General features: G+C 39.3%; 2 protein-coding genes across 4 annotated transcripts; one reads left to right on the top strand and one right to left on the bottom strand.

The window, feature by feature from the left end:
* Nucleotides 1–3,657, bottom strand: prdx1 (peroxiredoxin 1). The gene is made up of 6 exons (XM_044220855.1): nucleotides 3,511–3,657; nucleotides 1,987–2,099; nucleotides 1,613–1,766; nucleotides 1,392–1,514; nucleotides 1,015–1,145; nucleotides 1–502 (listed from the first exon to the last, which is right to left on the bottom strand). Exons 2-6 carry the CDS (start codon nucleotides 2,090–2,092, stop codon nucleotides 420–422), a joined length of 597 nt encoding a protein of 198 aa, XP_044076790.1. The 5' UTR covers nucleotides 2,093–2,099; nucleotides 3,511–3,657; the 3' UTR covers nucleotides 1–419.
* Nucleotides 3,658–7,270: 3,613 nt separating this feature from the next.
* Nucleotides 7,271–12,634, top strand: LOC122887533 (nuclear autoantigenic sperm protein-like). Of its 3 annotated transcripts, none has more exons than XM_044220844.1 (14): nucleotides 7,271–7,425; nucleotides 7,575–7,680; nucleotides 8,321–8,401; nucleotides 8,521–8,630; nucleotides 8,751–9,011; nucleotides 9,144–9,226; nucleotides 9,320–9,396; nucleotides 9,516–9,589; nucleotides 10,116–10,304; nucleotides 10,456–10,628; nucleotides 11,189–11,251; nucleotides 11,411–11,503; nucleotides 11,620–11,751; nucleotides 12,449–12,634. In XM_044220844.1, the coding sequence occupies exons 2-13, from the start codon at nucleotides 7,580–7,582 to the stop codon at nucleotides 11,731–11,733; spliced, it is 1,419 nt and encodes a 472-aa protein (XP_044076779.1). In that variant the 5' UTR covers nucleotides 7,271–7,425; nucleotides 7,575–7,579; the 3' UTR covers nucleotides 11,734–11,751; nucleotides 12,449–12,634. The 3 variants fall into 3 exon arrangements, with proteins under 3 accessions (XP_044076779.1, XP_044076777.1, XP_044076780.1); XM_044220842.1 differs by having other exon boundaries at nucleotides 7,277–7,425; nucleotides 7,570–7,680; XM_044220845.1 differs by having other exon boundaries at nucleotides 7,302–7,442; nucleotides 7,570–7,680.
* The last annotated feature ends 1,374 nt before the right edge of the window (nucleotides 12,635–14,008 follow it).

The raw sequence follows: 14,008 nt of genomic DNA, 5'->3' as shown, positions 1-14,008 counted from the left end.
TGTTATAAACTGTATTCTTTATTTCAATGAAAGAACATTTGTTGTTCACTGTAAAAAAAAAAAAATGAAAAAAACTACATCATAATGGAGAGAGATGTTTTCAATCCAATAACAATGTGTGTATGGTCCTTTGCATCTAACAATAGTAAGGAATGACATGAAAGAACAAACAGACATTTAGCCCAGTCTGACTGAAAATAGCATACATTACCGCAACATAATTACACATTTATATACTTTGGTCATAAGTGCACTATTCGCTCTACAGTCAACTGAACACACACAGCATGTTGACTACAAAAACTGTCTCCTAACCACTCCTCCACAGGCACAGCGGCTGACTTAAATATTGTTCTCTGGAAATGTAATCTCTAAATGAAATCTCCTACAGCAGGCAGCAGACTCTGGCCCTGGGCTTTTTACTGCTTGGAGAAGAAGTCTTTGCTCTTCTGGATGTCAGGTTTGATGGTGTCACTTCCTGGTTTCCAGCCGGCTGGGCAGACTGAAAAGATAAGACTGTAATGAGTCCTGGCCCGGTAGATAAAACAGTAAAGAATTGTGCCAATATGATGCACATATACATTATATAACCTTGGGTTTAAAGCAGGGAAGTGCATCAAAGGTTTGGTTGCAAAATGTTAATTTTCTTTAAGCTTAATAATTGCTCTCCTTTAGGTCTGCAGTCATTTCTCAACTAGATGTAAAGGTCATGTGAACCTCAGCACTGATAACAATATCAACCTTTGAATTTGAGTAAGCCTTTATGGTCTTTGCCCTGTCAACAGCAACTTTGTATTCAAATAATGTTGTTAGAAGTACAACAGTTATCAATACAACCATATATGGGTCATGGAGAGCAAGGTGAGAGTAATTGTATCACTCACAGTATAGCACATTTCAAGCAATCTTGAAATTCTTTAAGTAACAGAACAGTTTAATAAACGAAAGTTACATGCTACAGGACACAGTCAAATGACATACATTAAGGTGCAGCATGTTACAGCAGTAACTTACCTTCTCCGTGCTTGTCAGTGAACTGAAAGGCTTGGACCAAACGCATGGTCTCCTCAACAGAGCGTCCAACTGGGAGGTCATTGATGGTGATCTGTCTCAGGATGCCCTTGTCGTCAATGATGAACAGACCTCTAAAACAGAGAGAAAGAGCAGTTCATGAGTTTAAGTCTAAGAGCAGTAATTGAAGGCAGGAAAGTCCCTGTTCTCCCACTTGCTGCCTGAAACATCTTTAGGGTGGTGCATTTAAATGATATGTTAAGAAAAGTGTACCATCTCCCACAGGAAGCAAAAAGCAACAGAAACTAACACTGGCTTTATTGTTTCTAATCTTTATCGAAGCATACTGAAACAGCCCAACGCCACGTTGTTAAACCCACCTGTAGGCGATGCCCTCATCCTCCTTGAGGACACCATAATCTGTGGCGATGGTGCGCCGTGTGTCAGATACCAGGGGAATCTTCATGGAACCCAAACCGCCCTGCTTACGTGGTGTGTTGGTCCTTTGAGAACATTAACCAAAAAGGAAAAAGTGAGGAGTTTGCTGGAGTGAATCCACACAATCACTGTGGGCGCTTAAAATATAAAGCCGTGTACCTACCATGCGAAATGGGAGAAGTGTGAGTCAACAGAGGCAGCGATGACCTCACAGCCGATCTTCTTGAAATCATCTGCAGCGTCACTGAAAGCGATGATCTCAGTTGGACACACAAAGGTGAAGTCCAGTGGATAGAAGAAAAAGACAACATATTTGCCTGCACCACAGGAAAAGAAAACAAATAAGGCTATTGCGTTTGTCACGTGACAATGCCCCTGTGGTAATTACAGGCTAATTCATTCTAGTCTTTAGTAGTGTAAATTAATGTCTATTCAATATGCTGTGGGATCACAAAGCAGTTAATCACAGTCCAGAAGAGGGCGTCATCAAAGCATGTCCTCCACTCAACAGAGGATGAGACACAGGTTGAGGTATACCTCTGTAGTCTGACAGCTTCAGGTCCTCGAACTGTCCATCTTGCATCACCGCTTTGGCTGTGAAGTCTGGGGCCAGCTTTCCAATTTGTGCCTTGCCTGCAGCCATCTTCAGTCTGACGGGATTACAGAAGAAGGAAAGTTTGTGTAATACACAATCTCTTCTCAAAATCAACGGTGCATTGTTTCTTTTTTGTGTGAAATCATGGATAAACCATAACCCTTCCTCATTTACAGGATAAGGAAATTATGTTTCTTTTATATAGAATATCAACTGTACAATTGTTCTGTCTCATTTTAGGGCTACAACTAATGATTATTTTCCTTATCACCTGATCTGCAGATTATTTACTCGATCATCGAAAGTAATTGTTTTGTCTATAAAATGTCTGAAAACTGTGAAATCACATTTCCAGAGCCCACTGTGACAAGTTGTTTGTTTTATCTGACCAACATAAAGAAAAAGCAGCAAATCCTCACATTTGAGAAGCTGGTGCCAGCAAATATTTACCATGTTTGCTAAAAAAAAATCAATCAGTTATTAAAATAATCTTCTAATCATTTCAGTTCTCCTGCATTTACCAATGAAGATGTGCTACAACACAATGAATTTGCTGGTCGGACAAAACTAAATCTGTTGACAACACCGTGGCCTTTTAATTATGATGGGCATTTTCACTGTTTTCTGACATTTACAAGAAAACAATTAATAATCATTTGTTAGTTGCAGCCCTAAGGGTGAAGCAAATAAAGTTTTGATTTAAAACTTGTCTTCATCAGATCATCCCTATAGAACTATACAAATATTAGTGGCACATGGAAGTAGGAAAATGTGTAATACTGTGTATAATACACTGTAACATAATAGTTATTATGAAACCAGGGGAGATAAAGAAAAAATGATTTTTGCTGAACTCAAAATTGAATACCACAGACTGATATCTGAGGCAGGCTAATGCTATAATACAGTACATTTTAATTAAGGCTGATTGTAAACTCAAACCTCAGCTCACCACTATTATTTAAGCACCCGGCACTTTAACTGTTTGCTTGAACTGGCAACAACCGAAACCTATGAACCATTTCCACTTCTTCTCTGTCTAAATGCGGTGTGTCCGCATTTGGATATTTACTACTATTTTTCAAGGTTTTTACTTATTTTCCGAGTGCGTTTTGGTATTTCACTAGCTAACATCTACTGAAGCACCAAAAAAAACTTGGACTGAGAGTAACCTAAGTTACAGCCCTTTCTGTTAATGGAAACGTTTCCGAACTATCAACGACTTAACATTTCCCTTAACTCTCTAATACTCTAAACCTTGTCGGTTTTTCAGAATAAACAACATAATCCTCTTGTGAAAAACTACTTGTTGAACTGTGAATTCAGCTACAGCTACAGCTACGCTACTACAAAACGTCAATGCGTAAAACAAACCGAACAACTGAACACTTTTAAAAACAAAAACAAACTTCAACTGTAAAACAGAATGAGAAAAACAGAATTAAATGTATTTTTGTAACACATACCTCAGCTTATATCAAACCACACCGACAAACGGAGAGGGGAGTGCAGATGCTGGCACGCGCGACTGGGGAATTTATACCACGGCTCACTTCTCGCGATAAGATTGTTCAGAATGTGATCCTCATCCCACTTCAGTCCAGTCCTCCAATCTTAACCACCCACTACACAGCATGACTTTGCAGTTTTCTTTGTCACTTTTCTGGGAATTTGTATGCTCTTGCGAAACCACATCAATCAAAGTGCAGGTTATTAATGGTTTGTAGTTCCCTGATCCAAGCTAACAGCCGTGCAGGGGTCATAGAGTCATGAGGTTTCATCATATGATATGGATCCACTGTCATCATGAACAGGCATTAAACACCACCTTCACATTGCTACTACAACCTCTGCTCTCTGTTGCAGCCTCTTAGTGCCTTATCAATGATTTTCTAATTGTATTTCCCGCTCAGGAAGTTAAGCACTGGCAGCAACAGGCCAGCAGCACACCATACAAGTTTGCTTGGTGTAATGACCAAGCTTTACTTCCAATTAATTCCATTTAAAGTGTTTGTTTGTTTTTTGCAATGCAATAGTTAACTGTCATTAAAGCACTTTCAGAGGAAAATAAGGGAACTAATTTTCCATGCTAAGAAACAGCAGTTCCCAAAAACAGATAAAAACAATAGCAACAGCACACACACACAGTTTTTTAAATATATAAATAGCTAGAACAAATTCAGTATGCTGCATTTATATTAATTATAGACTGAGACCATTGCATGTTTGAGATATTCTTTATTCTATTAAGCTCTGTAGACTGTTGCATGTGCCGGCCAATTTCCTCCATGTTTGCTGGATTGTCACTCCGAAACTATTTTGTATTTACAGTGGGACGTGCTGCATTAAGGCGGTGCGCTGTTGCAACATCTTGTACTTATTCTGTGGGCTGCAGAAGGCATTTTTCACTCTCACTTCCTCCTCACCACTGCTATGTTTACTTAATGACTTGGCTGAGGAACAGCAACTATTGTCTATGCCTTTTCACACTGGGAGCGGTTTCTATAATGAAAAAGGAATTTTAATTGATTGATTGTCTGTTATAGATAAAAAATATAATTTGTTAATAATATTTTCTAGGTTTACATACAGTAAGTAATGGTTTGCTGGGCCAAGGAGATTGTATCCTGTTGATTGGTATGCCATATAAGGCCCACCTCTTTAATGACTCTATATGTCTTGATGTCATACTGGTGTGTTATATCTGCTGACTGCACAGGACAGTTGTTAAGACTCAGAAAGAGTGAGACCCTTCTTTTATTTTCGTCATCTGTGCTGATTCGCAGTTGATGGATCAGGACATAGTTTTATGGTATATTAAAAAATGCCATTAAATACATCTATTGATGTTCACTGACCAGAGTGAACTGTATATCTCAGATTGTTGGACAAAAGTGTAAAGCTCTGACATACAACCAAGTCTGATATACAGTGCACGTGACAACAAGCCTTGTGTGTGACAATTACTACCCTCCAAGAAGAGACAAAACAATGAAAGGGAAGTGACACTGGTTTCACAGTGCCACATACTCTAGGTCACAGAGTTGTATGTTGAACTAGTTGACATCGAGTCAACTAAAGGGAATTCTCTTATTTATAACCTTTAGTGCCAAATTCCTAACTACAAAAGTACAATTTTATAGCCAATCTTAGGTCTACTATAACAAATCAAATAACCCATCAGAGTAGAGATGCTGACATAGGCTATTTATTAATTACTCTCTATGTACTGTATGCTTTTAAACCATTTGTAGATAAGTGAAACCTGCATTGTTTTTCAGAGAATATTAGTTCACCTGAGTCTATGTAACCTGAACAGACAGAGGTTGTTATCTGCTCAAACAGCCCCTCTACCGTGCCTCCTTTCGCCTCTGTCACCCAGCAATGTCTTTGCATGCCGTTGCCATGGGCACCGCATCAAGGGCCAGATAAGGAGTGGGGGGGGGGGCACACAATAACCTCCTGTTAGAAGCACCGCGGTGGGCTAGTGATCAAACGTTGCCCTGCGTTCATCACCCGACAATATGCCCGTAATTAGTGCATCTGCTCCACTGCTGATTCCAAAGCAACTGGATGTTTGAAGGGCCCTTGTGTGTCCATCATCCTGGTCACGTTCAGCCTTGCAAAATAGGGAGCAGTTCTTTTAAAAGGATGCTATGGTGGATTGAAGTACTGGTACTCATGATCCAGTACTGATAAATGAATGCAGTCCTATGTTAGTGTTACCGGCTTTTGAGTTCATGTGAAAGTATACAATATGTTTAAAGGCTTCATATAGTGTGTTATTTTATTTTTCTTGTTGTGAAGCACTTTGTACTTTGTTTTGATAAGTGCTCTATAAATAAAGTTTTATTATTTATTATTATAGACTATTGCGTTCACTGATGGTATAGTACGTCACTGCTCTGTGGGGTTTTCATCATAGGTGTATTGGTTATCAGCCCAAAAAACACGCACCAAATGGAAGCAACAGATCTCAAAGGATTTTGCAAAGTGTCTCACTGTCAAGGAACGACATTGAAGGAATAGTTTGACATTTTAGGAAATGTGATTAATTGCTTTCTTGCCAATAGTTAGATGAGAAGACTGATACCACTTTTGTGTCTGTATCTTCTCAAATACACTCTGCAAAAAGCAAATAAGTAAATTACTATGGTAAACTATGAAAAATATTTTGTAAAGCCTTTAATATTCACAAATTTTGGCTTTTACCTCAAATAAATTCCTCAAGAATATTTCCACATAAAATTATTGATTCTGATTGAAAAAATTGTGAACTGAACAAGCTGTGGAGTGTTGTGTTGGTAGATTTTACGGGGAAATTATAGCTGTTGAAGCAGTGTCTCTAAAGATGTTGAGTAGGACTGTCTCAGTGTGAGGTTGATTGGATGCCAGGTCCAGACTTGTCTGAGGCAGGCAGGAGGAGCAGCAGGACATGATAGCAGTACTCTGCGTGCGTAGGCTACATAAAGAGTGAAACACATACACACACACACACACACACACACATATAGTACCACCACCTAATTTTTTATCAGTTATCTTGTATCAATTATTCTATAGTGAACAGCTTTGATAATAAACTGTTGCATACAGTAGTGGTAGTTATGGACACCCACAATGTTTTTTTTTACAGTATTAAATAAATAAAAGATGAAATACGACATTATGAAATGAATAATTATATACATATGTACACATAAAATATAATAAATTATAATAGTATAACCATGCAAATTTGAAAGAATCAAATAAATGTTTACAATTAATATGAAATGTTATTTCATCCTACTTCTTTTCACAGTAGCAGAGATTTTTGCAGGTCTTCCCACTCAGACCGTAGCAATCGCCAATTTAACTGGCTCTGCCGTTTGTCTTGACTGACAGAAGAAAAAAGAATAAAGACATTTTGTAAAAACCCCTGCTTGAATGAAATAAAAATGACCTGCAATAAACTCTCTTATGTGAAAAGAAGCAGAATGAAATAGACTTTGATTATAATGAGCTGGGTTTTATTGATTATGTTACTATTTTTGTTGCATTATTGTGTGTTTTTTCTGTATTTATTCATATTAGTATTTCATGAAGTCATATTTAATTTTGAACACTCTGGGTCTCCATAGTAGTGGTGTCGCTAGCAGTAGCATATACTGTAGAAAATAGCAGTTAATAGCACCTGCAGTCATCATGTACGTTTGTTCTGTGCCTTTAAGAATTCTCCCGCGCTGGATTACGAACCCGGAAGTCGACCGAAAGAGGCAGGAATATTTCGCGCCAAATTGAAACAACGGGACAGTCAGTGTTAGTGGTGGAAGAGACGAGCTGAGATACAAACCACCAGGCGCTGCTTTGAACGTTTCAGTCGTTATTTCTCGGTGAAGGTATTTTATTAGTTAATGTACGTCTCTGTGTTTTGTAACGTACACGCAGAAAGTTAGCATTTAAAAAGATTTACGGGCTCAACTGGTGTATGGGTTCGGCTTTTGGTTTATAAAGTCGAGTTAAGTCGTTTTCTTTCTGTCCAGTGTAGCTAACATGGAGGAGGCCAACAAGCTAATCGGCACGGGCAAGAAGCACCTGGTGATGGGAAAAGTAGTGGAGGCGGTGAGCACCCTGCAGGAGGCCTGCGGCATGCTGTGAGTTAACTATCAGACAAAGGAAACTGCTTCTAACACATAACATTAAGTCTGTCCATCACAGACATCTGCAGCCAACAGGATTCAAACTAACAAACAGCTAAAAGTCAGAATTGCGTCGACATGGTTTATTTTGAAGGTCTTTTTAACCTAAAAAATGATCACTGTGAAGGGAAAAAAATCTAATAGGATATAGTGGATAATCAGGAAAAACATAAGTAACATTAAGCACCAATATTAATCCAATAAAAGTAAAGAGGATTAAGTGGAAACTTCAGCATGCTACCAAAACCTGCTGTATGAGGCACAGATGTTTGCAGTTGTAGGTTGAATTTCTACAGGTGTGCAGATTAATGCAAATTAAAATGCATAGCGTTTACACACTTTGGACTTTGGGAGAGGGAGAACAGTAGCAGTATGTGTTACAAAGTAACCACTTTATAAAAATAAATTAACTTAATTACTATATATAATAACTACCTCACTAACAGTGTTATTTAATGGAAGTTTTAAGGTGTATTATTCAAACGACGGGAACTGTATGCAGTTGTCTCTTGCCAATGTACAAAAAATGCGGTTGCCATGTCTTTCATACTGATGATAAAATGACATTTAGACTTTTTTTTTTTCTTTATTCCAGAGCTAAAACGTATGGAGATACAGCAGATGAATGTGGGGAGGCTTTCTTCTGGTGTGGTAAAGCGCTGCTGGATTTGGCAAGGTAACCCCCCCCAAAAAAAATAGAGAAAATCAGTCTTGAGTCAAATATAGGACTAGAAGTATAGCCTTACATTTAAGAAACTTCTGAAAATGCAGACATACCTGACATTATTGTTGCAGGATGGAGAACTCAGTCCTGGGTAATGCTCTGGAAGGAGTACCAGAAGAGGAGGAGGAGGATGAAGAAAAACCCAAGGACACCAATGTTGACAGCACAGAAAACATTGATGGTGAGGAAATAATGTACCTCTTTTAATCCATCTTTCTACCTGGGTTTGTTTGACCATTTAGTTTTTATAAGGGAAGTTGTTAACACCGCTCGTCCTGACTGTACACTCTAACTTCAACAGAGAAGACCAGAGACGAGCTGAGGGTTCAGGTGTATGACGCCATGGCAGAGAAGAAAAATGAAGACGGGAAGCAGGGCGAAGATAAAGAGAAGACCGGCGACGTAGAAAAGGCTGAGGCTGGTGATGAGCAACAGAACACGGCGACGGAAGATGAGGAAAAGAAGAGCAACGTTAATGGAAGCAAGTCTAATGAAAGTGAAGACAAGACAGAAAACGACGAGGCTGAGAAAGAATCGGGAGATGAGGAAGTGGAAGCAGAAGGTGACCTTTCTTTTATTTTATTTATTTTTTCTCTCTCTGTCCTTTAACTACAGACCTTCATTGTAAATAGCTTTCTGATGGTTGTGATGGCATCTTGCACAATTTATCTAAACGCGTTATTAAATGCTTCAGATGAGGAGGAGGAAGAAGAAGACGGCGACGATGCAGAAATGGAGGGCAATGCAGAAGAGCAAGGAGACGGCACTGCTGAGAAGGTACTTGACCAGTCGTCACGCGTGCGCATCAAAATGAAATGGCTGAACATGTGATTTAAGTGTCAGATTTAAAACTGTTCATGTGTTTTTCAGGACAGTGAGGATGAGGAGGTGGGGAACCTGCAGCTGGCCTGGGAGATGTTGGAAGTAGCTAAAGTCATCTACAAAAGGTAATGGAAACACACGGGCTGCGCACTGAGCAATGATGGTTAGGATCTGAGTTTGATAGTCACTGAGCTACAGCTTCCATGTGAACTGAATTTATTTTTTAATTGTTTGTTTAAAAAAGGAAAGAGGCTAAGGAGGATCAACTCATGGCAGCCCAGACTCACTTGAAACTGGGTGAAGTTTCTGCTGAATCAGGTACTAACAAGTCACTCAACCGATCTTTGGTTTTGCACATTTTATTTTTGTTGTGTCCTCTACAGGGGACGAGATGGGTCTCGTTCATTCTTGTAGAGCTGAAATTATTAGTTGATTGACAGTCAATTAAATCATGACAGTTTTGATAATCTTTTAATGCTTTAAGTCATGTATCAAAGAAAAATGCCAAACATTCTCTGGTTCAAATGTGTGGATTTGCTAGTTTCCCCTGTTTTTAATGTCACTGTAAGTTCAATAACTTTTACTGTTTGACAGACAAAACTTATGATGACTAATGGGCATTTTCACTATATTCATTATTTTCTGAAATTTTATAGGCTAAACAATTAATCGATTGGTCTTGAGTAATCAACAGTTAATCAATCTTGTTACTTTCAGCCATAAATTAACAGTAACTTTAATAACAAAACAGAGACATGCCTCAAAAACCCACCGCGTTTCACACCTGAGGTTGTCTTTATTTCCTAGTCGAGAAATGGGCCTTTAGTTGCTGCCTCTCTTCCAGGAAATTACTCGCAGGCGTTGGAGGATTTCCAGGAGTGTCTGAAGCTGCAGGTGAAGCACTTGGACTCAGACAGCCGCCTGCTTGCCGAGACTCACTACCAGCTCGGTCTGACCTACAGCTTAAATCTCCAGTACAGCCAGGCCATCGAGGAGCTGAAGAGTTCCATCTCTGTCATAAAGAGCAGGCTGGGTAAGCACCCTGGGCCCCCTTTTTTTTTTCTTTTTTTTTTTATCAGCCACATTTTCAAAGTAGCAACAGATGATACAATCAGTGTCTCAGTCTTTTGAGTTTTAAACTTTTATTTTGTTTGGTATGCTAACATTCCCACTTCGTCTGGCAGACAAACTGCAGGAGCTGCTAGACAAGGCCGAGGGCCCGGAGGCTCTGCCAGATGAGAGGAAGGAGATGGAGGAGCTGAAGGCTCTGCTGCCAGAGATCCAGGAGAAGGTGGAGGACGCCACAGAGGGTCTAAAAACAGCGAGCACAGCTGCTGAGGCTATGAAGGATGTACAGGTGAGTCAGGGATGGCGGCCGTTTTTCATTAAAATGTCGCAGTAAATCGATATTTCGGACACCTATGAATGATCGTTTGTGCCAATAGTTGTAGTGTGCATGACGGTAGCATTCACATCCATCGAATGTAAAAAGTTGCATTGCGGGATTATTTATCTTACATGGTGTGGACACAAAATTATGGAAAGCTAATGGAGCACACTGGGTAGCAAATAGTGATCTTTGGACACAGCCCTTTTTATTGCTCGCTGCCACACTCTGTTGCAGCACACTCTTACACCAAGGTCCCAGCCGGTGTTGTCGTTAAGAAGTAGGCACTGAGCTATCGTGTGTCAATGGGTTTAGTGTTGGAGTCCAACACGTGTCCGCCCCAAGGAGGGAATCAGTGGGCCTTGGCTTCTCGTGCACGCTCTCTTAAAATGTTCACAATATTATTGAAACGCCACCAACATGAAATGTTCATTTCTCAATTTTAAGGAAGGGGAAAGCTGCTCAGACTGCAGCGGGCTCTGTAATATTCAACTGTAGAAAAGCTTGACTGTAACTTGATTTCTTGACAGGATGGAGGCTCCACTTCCTCTGGGTCCACTGGACAGACTGGTGACTCCTCATCCAGTTCAAAGGTAAGTTCTGAGTATGTGTAGTAAGTGTACATACAGAAGGAATGACATACAAACATACTGGTGATGGGCCTATATGTGTATGTAAAATGATTTGGTTTGCTTATTAATCATCTTTCTTTGTTGCTAAGTACATGATGTCATGGTTTGTTCTCTGCCCAGATTAACGGCACGTCGACCAACAGTGTCAGTTCTACCAACGGACAAGCCTCCACAGCTCCAGTTTCTGACATCTCCCACCTGGTCAGGAAGAAGGTGGGGGAGCCAGATGTTTCAGTTCTTAACAGAACGATAAAAATGCATTGCACAGAGCTGTAGTGGTTACACAACACATAATGGTCTCATTTGAATGAAACCGCTCTATATTTCAGAGGAAACCAGAAGAGAGTCCAGTGAAGGAGGGCGTGGTTAAGAAGGTGAAGCAGGATGCCGCTCAGACTAACAGTGTTCACAAAGCCAGCGGAGACACTAACGGACACACCTAACAGTACAGAAGTCGAAAGGTAAGGGAGACCGTGTTTGCTGAGGTCGTCACAGCACCAACCTGGCCACACCACCTGGTTTAATGTAGTGATGGGCCGACAAAGCCGTGTGAAGCTTTGGGGATTCCTTTCTATTTGTGCCAAGAAAGATTGAGGGCTTCAAACAATGCCAGAACAGTGACATCTGGTGGCTTGTAAAACTTACAGCAGCCCTTCGAGACTACACGATACCTCTGATTTGAATAGTTTCTCACATGTGAGCGATAAACGTTTTGGTTCATGTCTCAACGGCCAGTTGAATTGTTCTGTGCTGTTAAAGGGCCAGTTCACCTCAAAATCAAAAATACATATTTTCTTCTTACTTGTAGTGCTGTTTATCCATCTGGATTGTTTTGGTGTAAGTTACAAAGTTCTGGAGATATCTGCCGTAGAGATGTCCGCATTTTTTAAATATAATGGGACTATATGGCACTCTGCTCGTGGTGCTCAAAGCGGCAAAAAATGCATTTGATCTCTTTCCAGAAATCATGACCCGGTTGCTCAAGATAATCCACAGATTTGTTGTGAGCAGTTTTGTGTAGGCCCTACTGGTAGAAAGAAAATAGTTTCTGCATGAAACTGCTCACAACAAAGCTGGAAAAATATGTATTTTTGATTTTGGGTTGAACTGTCCGTTTTGTTTTTGTTTTTTTAAAGTCAAACTCATCTTCTCTTTCAGTCAGTGAAGCTGGACTGGCTGTTTTTTGTCTCCACCCAAGAAGGGATTCACCAACATGCCACGCCCTTACTGTTGCTACACTTGTTTGCTTTTGTAAATATGTGTATCTTTTTCTCTGCCTGTTATGTTAGTGTTTGTTCTCACATGTAACCTATTAAGTTCAATAAAGAATATTATTTGATAAAAGTTGTTTAATAAATCTCTGATAATGCAACCATACCAGCGACACTGACAACAGAGTCACAAATGACTGTAGTCAAAAACACAAATTCTCAATGGTGGAGGAAGGAAGTACACAAAATGTCATACAGGTAGTACATTTTCTTAACTGGAGGACATTTTTACATTCAATATTTCTGTTTCCTAGTGTCAGCTTTCTGTCAAAGAATATATGGCTGCAAATAAGTAGAGATGCTCAATGAGTAAACCAGGTTGATTGGTTAAAATGTTGCTACTCACGTCACCGTGAAGCTTTAGCTTATCACCAAGTATTAATGTGAGTACTGCTGTTTTTAATAGAGTTCAATCAAGAATAAAACATCTTTTAAGGTGGTAACACTGAACTAGAACCTTGAATTTTCACTAATTGAAATGTATATTGCCTTACTGGATTAGATATTTAAAAAGCTAAAATAAATGTAGGCTAACTGATGCTGTCATAGGTGGGACTTAAATTTGACAAATCACATTTTACTGACTTACACATTGGTGTATTCTTTCATATTAAGTCTTATTCACAACTGACATTTTGACTTGTTATAGCAGGGAAGGCACAGGAATGGCACTGTTCATTTGTGTCAGTGAACCAGCATGCACATAAGCAGGGCCTTGGAACTAATACTTAAATGGAAAGCAGCCTTTGTTGTTAGGTTATTAATTACTCCTGTGCTTTACTTGCTATGACGAACAGAATGTCTGCTGTGGAAAAAGGTCTATTTGAAAAATGTAACTTTTGCTTGAATTCTTTGTTAAACTTTTAAGAGACACACCCAGAGGATATCTGGGCAGGACACAAGTTAATGAATAATTCCAGCATAAACTGAGAACAGTAACAGAAGGATCAGTGTTATTGTGATCGTTTTACTTGTAATGTTACTGTAGATACAAGATTAGCTGAAAAGTTGTATAAATAGTTTTTAAGCTTGTCTACATATTTTAGTGTAAAACTATTAAATTTATTTACTCTTAACTTCATGTAAGTAGCTCTTTTTTCCTGACACCATATTTGAAAGCCTTTGTTTTTAAATCTGAATGAAATCCAAACTTCTCAAATCAGCATGATGAAAGTCTCCTTCCCTTTAATACATTTTTCTTTTTAAACGGTCATATACAAATTAGAAATTCCATCACAAGATGTGGTTTAGTTCTACACTGGTATCTGAGAGTAAGGCTCTTTGTTCCTGCACTGCACTACAAAACATATACACAGATAATTGATCTGCTTTCATTCCAAAACTATAGACAAATACCCTTTTTTGTAGCTACAGGCCTGTTCTCAGAGTAATTCAAAATATGGGATCCGGTGTTATTCAGCACTACTAAAAAAACTTAGTGGGAAAT

Source organism: Siniperca chuatsi, linkage group LG13 (genome assembly GCF_020085105.1).
Source record: "Siniperca chuatsi isolate FFG_IHB_CAS linkage group LG13, ASM2008510v1, whole genome shotgun sequence".
NCBI classification, from domain to species: domain Eukaryota; kingdom Metazoa; phylum Chordata; class Actinopteri; order Centrarchiformes; family Sinipercidae; genus Siniperca; species Siniperca chuatsi.
This window is presented reverse-complemented; position numbering and strand designations above follow the sequence as displayed.